At 38.4% G+C, this 9,870-nt stretch overlaps 1 protein-coding gene across 1 annotated transcript; it reads left to right on the top strand.

Moving 5' to 3' along the window:
• The first annotated feature begins 1,841 nt into the window (after positions 1 to 1,841).
• On the top strand, positions 1,842 to 5,327 carry NRIP1 (nuclear receptor interacting protein 1). The gene has a single exon (XM_009996488.1). It carries the CDS (start codon positions 1,842 to 1,844, stop codon positions 5,325 to 5,327), a length of 3,486 nt encoding a protein of 1,161 aa, XP_009994790.1.
• Positions 5,328 to 9,870: the final 4,543 nt, after the last annotated feature.

Below are 9,870 nucleotides of genomic sequence, written 5' to 3'. Positions count from 1 at the left end.
TTCATTTGATATTAAGATACATGGGTATACAAATTTACAGTAGAATGCATTGCAGACTTTTTTTTTGTGTGAGATCAGTTTTTAGAGTTTTTCTAAATGACTTAAAATCTAATAAGGGAGTACTTGCAGAGGGGGATATACAGTCTATTAACATTACAGCTACTTCATTTTTCATCTCTTTCTTTACTTTTTTTTTCAGATCTGATATTTTTCTGACTTCTAGTTGCCTGTAGCTTTTGAATAAAAAAAACTGCCTCTGGGAAATCAATCATAGTATATTTATTTACTTTAAGGAGGCAGGGATTTCATCTGTGTACATCCCTTTTAAACTTGTAAGTACAAGTTTTCAGTGGACTTTCAGCGTGTGAAAGCAAATTGCAGAGTTAGATATGTGGAAAGACACTTAGCTTTGCTCAGGTTGAATATTTGTGCCAGTTAAGAACTAAATGAGTGAAAGACCAGGCATGTGTGGTGTAATGATCTCAGTATTGAACTGTGTTGACTGCATGAATTGTTCATGCTGTCGTTGACCGTGACTCAAACAGAAGAGATGTATCTAGTATAAGTGCCATTGTTGTGCTTTTTAAAACAGCTTTTTATAGCATGCTGCCTCATCCAGTGAAGTATTGAGTAGATGTACTCTGCTCTCCTTAAAAATAACAAGACTTCTTGGAAGACCTGTTTCTTCTACTATTATATAATTAACACATTAAAAGAATGTACAGGTAAAAAGCATCCAGTGAATGGAGGATTTAGATTCTATCAGGAACATGAGCACCTTTTTCCATCACTCGTATTACATGACTGTTCCACTGAGTTGCGGTAGTTGGGAGTTGTGAGAACAACAGTTTTCATCCTGGTTGTGCTATCATACTAGATTTTGCATTACTAGATAGTTTTGGGCAGCACTGGCAACTTGGCTTCTACTTTTAGCAATATCTACCTGCCAAACAATAAAGACATTGTCTATGATGCTACTTGTTATTTGAAAACAGATTCAACGTGAACCTAAATACTGATTTGAGGTGTGACTTCTTCCATTAAGTCTAAAAGAGTGATAGTCTGCATGTCCTGCATATTTATATAATAAGAAATGTTGATGCAACTGTGAAATAAAATCAAAAGTAATTTTCTTAAAACAGTATTTAGACTGTTTAAGATGTTCTTTTCATGCTTGCTATTCCTTATTTTAGCTGTAGGATAGAGAAATTCAAGGAATAGTTGTAGCAGTTGTGCTTATAGTTAAGATTAATTTGTGTGACATTTTCTCTCTCAGAAGGGTTTTTGCAAAGTTCTTTGTATTAGTTACCATGTACTTTGACTTCTAATGTCTTTTGGAATGTGGTTATTGCTTAGATATCCTGAATCTTTGTCTCAGACAATGTGTTTTTTTTAAAAAAAAAAAAGTCTTAGGCAATTAGATCTTATTCTAAATCTTTTTGTTCTTGACCACTTGTTTTGTTTTGTTTTTTTCATGTAGGCATTCTGTGTGTTTGGAGATGGAAAAAGATGAAAACCAAGCTGGTTTCCTGGAGAAGGAAGGTGGCAAATACTTAATGGAACTCTATTACTGTGGAACCATGTTTTGAATGCTTCTCCTAGACATCTTTCATAAATACTCTAGATATTAGCAGGTTGATCGGAAACCTGGCTTATCAAACAGTTTATCCCAGAAGAAGACTGCTTGGAATATGACATTTTTATATTGTTTCTGAAAGTTTATGAGAAAATTCCATAGACATCTACCTGTTATTTCTTAACTCCACATCTCAATTCAACTACAACAAAACTAGTCTTTGAAGTGAATAGAACCAGAGCCCTTTTGGAAACTTTTATTGAACATGACTCATGGAGAAGAGCTTGGCTCTGAGATGCACCAGGATTCTGTTGTTCTAACTTACCTAGAGGGATTACTAATGCATCAAGCAGCAGGAGGCTCAGGTACTGCAGTTGACAAAAAGTCTACTGGGCATAGTGGAGAAGATCAAAACTTTAAGATTTCTGGAAATATATTTCCTAGCTGTCAAAGTAATGGTCCAGCTCTTAACACAAATACATATCAGGGATCTGGCATGCTGCATCTCAAAAAAGCAAGGCTGTTGCAGTCTTCTGAAGACTGGAATGCAGCAAAGAGGAGGAGGTTGTCTGATTCCATAGTGGATTTAGGTGGAAAAAAGGAAGCTTTGTTAGCCGGTGTGGTTGAAAATGTGCCTAAAGGCAAACAGGATAGCACATTACTTGCCTCTTTGCTTCAGTCATTCAGCTCTCGGCTGCAGAGTGTTGCTCTGTCACAGCAGATTAGGCAGAGCCTTAAGGAGCAAGGGTATTCCCTTAGCCATGATTCTTTACAAGTGGAGAAAGATTTAAGGTGCTATGGTGTTGCATCCAGTCACCTGAAGACTCTACTGAAGAAGAGCAAAGCTAAAGATCAGAAGCTGGACAACAGCCTACCTGATATAACAAAGAACGTGCCCAAAGAGAGGTTTATAGAATCTCCTCATGTGGTGCAGAGTGGTCCTAAAGTGATAAATGAGCCACTGTCATGTGCTGCAAGATTACAAGCTGTTGCAAGCATGGTAGAGAAACGATCCAGTCCTGCTGCTTCACCAAAGCCCAGCGTAGCATGCAGCCAGCTAGCTTTACTCCTTTCCAGTGAAGCTCACTTGCAGCAGTACTCCAGGGAACATGCTTTAAAAGCACAAAATGCAAATCAAATAGCAAGTGAGAGACTTGCAGCAATGGCCAGGTTACAAGAAAGCACTCAGAAAGATACTGGCCAATTCAGTTTAGCAAAAGGAATGACAAGCCATCTCAATGGTCAGACAGGATCATCAACCAAAACAGCATCTAGTAAAAGCAATATGGCACCATTTCAGAATTCAGTGGGAATCATGCATTCGCCTCCCAAAAATGTGGGATACAAAAGTACTTTGGAAAGGAGTAACCTGAAAACCTCTCCCAGCAACAGTTTGCTCTTGCATCTACTGAAAAGCCAGAATACCACCAAACATGTAAAGGGCCATGAACAGAGCGAGAGAGCCAGCATTTTTGAAGACAGTAGCACACCGACAACTATTGATGAGTATTCAGACAACAATCCCAGTTTCACAGATGACAGCAGTGATGATGAAAGTTCCCATTCTAACTGCCTTCCTATAGACCTATCCTTTAAACAAAGGACAGATAAACCAGATGCAGGTCCACTTGCATCCCTGGGTAACCTGACTCAGTCCTTGCTTCATAACTGGGATCCAAAAGTTTCTTGTCCAGAGAACAAGGAAGACAAAGACACTCCAAAAGCTTCTAAGTTGAATCCTCATCAGAAAGTAACATTACTTCAACTGTTACTTGGACATAAGAGTGAAGATAAGGTAGACAAGAGTAATGACCCTCAGGGACCACACAGTGCAGCTGATGTGGCAAAATTTACTGTACAGACTGGTAAAAGGACTCCTGTTACTGACAGTCCCAGTGCAAATCGAATGACTCCGCTAAGCACTCCACCTTTGCTGGCTTCTACAAAAGCAGACTCTCCTATAAATCTCTCACACCAGTCATCAGCCATCAAGCGTAGCTCACCACCGTATGTTTGTAGCATCCAGCCAGACAGGCTGATGAATCCTGCATCTAAACATTTGATAGACCTTTCTAAAAGCAAAGAAATTCAAGGAGCCAAGCTGAGCAGAAACGATAGTCCCCAAAACTCTTCAGCTTTTAGTGCAAGCAAGCTGTTGCAGAACCTCGCTCAGTGCGGCATGCAGACTTCCATGTCAAATGAAGAACAAAGAGCTAGCAAACAGCTGGTAGGAGGGAACACAGATAAACCTGTAGGCTTGATTGATAGATTGAACAGCCCTCTGCTTACGAATAAATTGAGTACGCAAGAAGAAAATAACAAAATATTCAGTTGTCAGCCTGCACCAGCTGAACAAGGACTTCCAGGTTCAGAAATAGAAAATCTCCTTGAAAGGCGCACTGTCCTTCAGCTGCTTCTGGGAACTCCCAATAAAGGTAAAAGTGAAAAGAAAGAGAGGATGCTTTTAAGAGATGAAAGTTCTCAAGAACAGACAGATAAGGCTTTAAATGAGCAAATATTGACGGTGAAAATAAAAACTGAACCATCTGATGAATCAAATGTTCCTTATAATTCAAGTGCACAACAAGTAAGAGAGTGCAAGGGTAACAAATATCAAGGATTTGTTCATTCACTGCAGAGAAACACAGCTGCTTCTCCAGCATCTGAGGAGGTGAAATCTGAGCCTCTTTCACCTCAAGATTTCTCTTTTTCCAAAAACGGTCTGTTAAGTAGGTTGCTGAGACAGAATCAAGATGGTTACCCTGCAGATGAGCTGGACAGGAGTCACCGAAACAATGAGGTGACACACCTTGAATCAAAGAGTCTTTGCACAGTACCGAAGAAGAGGAAGCTTCATGCTGAGCCTTTGGAAAGTCCATTAAAAAAGATGAAAAGTAGTATGTCTGATGCTGCAAACCATCACACCTCTCCTACAGAGGCATTGTATGGGCCTTTGCTTAATCAGCAAGAACTGAAATTTGGCAGAAATGATGCTGAATTTAAATATCCTGTGAGTCATGGTTCAAATAACGAAAGTGAATATAGAAGTTGGTCTAGAGATACTAAAGGCTTTAATGTGTTGAAACAGCTGCTTCTCTCAGAAAACTGTGAGAGAGATTTGTCACAACATAGGAATAACATACTAACAGAGGGCAAGAAAAAAGGAAACAAAACCAGTGCCACAATTAATAAACCTGAATTTAGCATTTCTTCAGTAAATGCACTAATGGGAAGCCCTGTGCAACAGAACAATTGTGTAGATCATAGAACATTTCAGTATCCTGTAGTAGTAAAAAGTCCTGCCAGTTCCCCCTTCCCTGAACATTTTGGGAGTACAGTATCTAGACTTGAGTCTGACCAGTTGAGTGTGTGTCCCATGCCCAGTGAAAAAGGGCCCATCAGATGGGTGATCACAGGTGTGGACAAGAGTGATTATGAAAAAGACTCTCCAAGACTGACCAAAACCAATCCAATCTTGTACTACATGTTACAGAAAGGTGGCACCTCTGTTAGTAGCCAAGAGCCACATGACAAAGACACCTGGAATGAACCTTCATTTACTGGTAGTTCAACTCATGTTACAATCAAAGAGGAGTTGACATCTGATGCAGAGCTTGAAACTCCTTTTAGTAACCTAAGAAGCCCTTACAACAGCCATATGGGGAGTAAGACCTCTCATCAACATGGTATGAATGGAGAAGTGCACGGACTGCTGGAAAAAGTACTAACAATCAAAAAAGAGCCAGAATAAACTACAGCCTCTTCAATGAGTTTACAATCACTGGTTTTGAATCCTTGTTTAAAAAAAAAAAAAAAGAAAAGAAATAAAAAGGAGTACGAACTTGACTACTGTATAAATTGAGCATGATTTTAGAGAAGCATGGTCTAATTGAAACATGTTTTCATTTGATAAACTTTTTATTTTTCTGGTGATGTTATTTAAAATACATGTAGATAAAATTTGCTTTACAATAGATCATCACAAGGAAACTAGAAAGGTCATAATTTGTACAAGACATTTCTGTATACATCAGATTAAGTTATGAGTACTCTTTGATCAGAGTCTTATTTGGATCTGCAAGGTTTTGGTATAACAAAGTGTAAGCATACAGCCTAGGTGGTGGTAATGCTGCGTTTTCTCCCTCCCTGTAAAATAATCCTTATTTTTTTGGAAGCCTGAGCATAAAGACAGTGTACTTTTTTTTTTTTTTGAATGTTTAATATGTTTTGTGAAATTTTAAGAATAATTTTTAAGAAGTGGAGCAGTCCGTCCAGAGTATTAGCTCATTATATTGGAAAACCTGTGTCAGTGTTAATAATTGAAATGCACTGAAATGTATTTTTTAGTGCTTCCAAAATTTGTATTGTTATTTTTAAATCTTGTTTGTGGTCCTGCCAGAATAGTGGTGTAAAAATCTATTTTTCTTCCTTGCCCTGCTCTTGTCAAATGCCTTCCTCAGAATCCTTAGACATAGTTATGAGTTACAGGTTAGATTAAGGGGTTTTTTTAGGTTTTTATACAAAGGCAGATTTTCATAGGCCATGCAAGTACTGCATGAGTCTTTGTTGGCGCATTCCTGTCACTTCACTGCTTAAAAGTGGAAAGCCAAAACGCCTCTTGGAGTAGTGCATGTAAGAAAGTTTAATACATACTGGTGAGGAAAATGGTGAAAAGTTTGTGAAGCAGAAGAGTGAAATTGTCTGGTGAGCACCATCCTGCTTCCCCTGAAGAAGAATACCAGCTGCAGTAAAGCAGCACATCAGACTTCTACTCAGACGGAATAGGATTTTAATGAAAAATGTGTTGACCTCTTCCTACAACCATGGAAAAGAATCCATATTCTGTCAATATTTATTACTCTGAACAGCTGATGCATGGTTTAATGCACTACCCTTTCACTGCAGAAAATCTGGTTTTAGAATAATTTTTCAGGTTGCACTCAGGATAAAATTGTGGATTTGTCATGTTCTGTAATGGATAGTGAGACATGTCTGAGAAATCTTCCTCTGCCCTTTTCCTCAATCCCCACTGTGCTGTGATTTGTAACATCTGGCAATATCAGCCTGAGATGGGAGGAACTGAAAATTGTGGTCAAAGCTGAGACACCTGAAAAGAACTGTGGGCTAGGGAAGAGCCATGTGGCTCTACTTCCTTGTTAACACTGTCAGTGTTAACTCCGTTTGCAGCCTTTATTTCTCATGGGGGGAGGAGGAGGACAAAATCCAGCTTCTCTAAATTATATGCATTGTTGAAAACTCTTAAGTTTTGCTGAATTCTTTATACTCCCCTGAAAACAATATGGCTTCTAATTTCTGATAATCCTCTATTCTAGGAGCAAACAGCTAAGTAGCTGGCTTGCACAGCTAATGAAAGCTACACTCTGACCATTTTCTCCACTGTCCACCTTGTGTTTACATAACAGAGATGAGTGATGGGGCACTTTTTTTCTCGTTTGGTTTTGGAGATCCTTTTCCCAGACTGATGGCTTGCTGAGACAGAGCAAGCTGTTGTCCCCTTCTTGTCCTCCACCCCCAGCCTGGGATCAGTTTCCTTTCTTCCCAGTGCAGTTCATGCTGAAAGTGACTTCTCTTGCCTGCCAGATGGGAAGTGCACCACTATTCCGTTTTACCCCCTGGAGGATACCTTCTTTTAGGGAACACAAATATTTGGCAGTATCTGACATAAAACATTCCCCTTGGTTTATATGAGAAATAAAAGAGCAATTTAAAGATATATTTTTATGTTATTTGGGTGAAGCGTAATATATTAATGGGCTGTACAAAAAAAGATTTATATTTTAAAACCTTCGCACAAATCTAATATCATTTTAAATGTCATTGTCTGAAGTATAATATAAAAATAAAATTTTGTTTGTCTTTAATATTGCATTTATAAGTGGCCCAGTGACAATTCAGATGTCTCATAGAATAATCATTAACCAGATAAAGTATATTTTGGATTGACAGTGGAACTGAATTCTTTTTATATGAGTCAACCCAGCAGAAATATTAAAAAGATGGTATTTGTTCCATCCATTAAAGGTTTCTTAAAGTCTTAATTATTTTTCTGGAAACACCATGTATATAGCTAGGAAATACATACAATATAGAGTAATAGATGGTCCCTGGAGTAAATACAGAACTATGATTTACTTGGAAGGCTCCACAAAAAGTTGCAGCTTGAAAAGACGTGAAATAACCTGGTTGGAAAAGCTTCATCAAAACTAAGCGGAGATGAAAGGTAGGAAGGGGCATCTAACACTAACAAAAAGTAATATTGGAGCCTAGGAGTGTGCTTACCAGTGTATTTATTCTATGGTAATCTATTGTTATAATATATACTTTTAAACATTTAGTTTTTAAAGTTTTATAAAACTTTCAAGTTAAAATGTTAACAGCTTGACCAGTTAATTATTTAGCTTTCTTTTTAAGTGTTGTTAATAAAAGGATATTACCATTCTCACAGACGTCAGCTAACTAAGATACTCAAGAATTCAAGTTTAGGACATGCTGTTCATGGAAGAATCTTACCTCTTGTAGACGTTGCAATCTCAAGGGGCATCCAACATAACAATGAGGCCCTTGAGAGAGGGTAGGGCATGCCAACTTAATGCTTTTCAGTCAGCTGCTAAATGAGCAACAGTCTCCTGTGTGAAGTTCTCCGTTATCATTGATGTTACCCCTCCCTAGGGAAGAGAGGTCTTGAAAAAATCTGCCACATCCACATTTACAGCCTTTAAACCTGAGGACCAAAGGCTCTTCAATAATTTTTTATCTTGTCGTATAGGTGAGTAAAAAGGAGTCGCCATCATTTTACTTGAGGACATTTCCATCAGAAAAGGGGGGGTGCAGGAGCTGGGTTTGCTACACCAGGAGAGGGATGTGTAGGGCTGGCTATGTTTTCACAAGCAACTCAAAGATGCTTGATTTCCACCAGTGTCTGTAGATGAATGATAAACCAAGGTCATCTGAGTAATGCTTGGTATTCTCAGCAACTCCCTTCTTCTTGGTTCAGTAGACATTCACTGCATTTTGGCTATCCCTAATACCTTTCCTCAGTCTGTGGGAATGCAAGCTTCAGAGATAGCTTTGCAAACGCAGGAGGATGAAGTTTCAACTAGGCCTTCAGATTCTAGACTTAGAAAATGGAATCTTGTCAAAGAGGGGCAGGATTGATGGATGGTGGTGTGCAATCTCACCATCAGAGGAGGAGGGAGGGAGGAGAGGAGATCACATCCAGGTTGCAGCTGGTTGATACTGCTGGGAGAAAGCAGCATCCGCCCCATGGAGCGGTGGAGAAGCAAGTTAGGGATGTGTCTGTACTATAAAGTTAAAGTTGTAAATTGCAGCCCCTTGGGACTTGTACCTGAATTAACTTCAACTTTGCTTCGCTCAGAGTAGTCACAGCAGCAGCAGTTGGGTTGCCAAGTGCTCAGTGCCTTCCTTGAAGGGCATCTACAGGCTCATGCCACTTCACCCACTGTGGTGATATAGTGCTCAGGCTAGCTAGATTTGGGGATTGACTGAGAGAACCAGATTTCTAGTTTCTCCTCTGCCAAAGTTTGAGGAAATGTGTGGTAATGCGTGTCCACAGGATCAAAAGGTGTTTTGCTGAAGGGCCGCTCTGCTGATACCACATAACTGGGTGGCTCAGTTTGACAAGTTTATAAATGTTACAAGATCAAAAGGGAATTCAGCCATAGCTTTCACTTTTCTTAGCCATTTACTCTTAGTAATGTTTTTAAATTTTTAATTTACAAATTTTTTTAAAAGAAAGAAATGAATGGTTTAGATTTTCCCTGTTAAATGTTGGTGAAAGTATTACAGCTCTCATTGACGTCAGTGACATGATATTACCAGTTTGTTTTTTGCTACATCTTACAGAGGAGTAAACTGGTAAGTATATATTATATATATTTATATATAATGTAAATATATTGACTTGTTACACCTATAATATGTTGAAATTGGTTTTTAAAAGGTGATGTAAATAGTGGTTTCCTTAATGAAAAATACATATTTTGTATTGTTCTAATGCAAAGGAAAATAAACCCTTTTAATCTTTTTTGTTATGTATATTCCATGTATAAGTGTAAATATGATCACATAGGTTTAAAAACTTTTGCATGTATGTATACAGTTGCAAGTCTGGAAGAATGTATAGAAAAATACTTTTATTTAAAGTTGTGATTACCTGCTGCATGAAAAATGCATGGGGGACCCTGTGCATCTGTGCGTTGGCAAAAAAAAAAAAAAAAAAAGTTTAAAAAGGAAGGTCAGTTCAAAAACAAAAA

The sequence above is a fragment of the Chaetura pelagica genome, unplaced genomic scaffold (genome assembly GCF_000747805.2).
Source record: "Chaetura pelagica isolate M959 unplaced genomic scaffold, ChaPel_1.0 scaffold82, whole genome shotgun sequence".
NCBI lineage: Eukaryota > Metazoa > Chordata > Aves > Apodiformes > Apodidae > Chaetura > Chaetura pelagica.
This window is presented reverse-complemented; position numbering and strand designations above follow the sequence as displayed.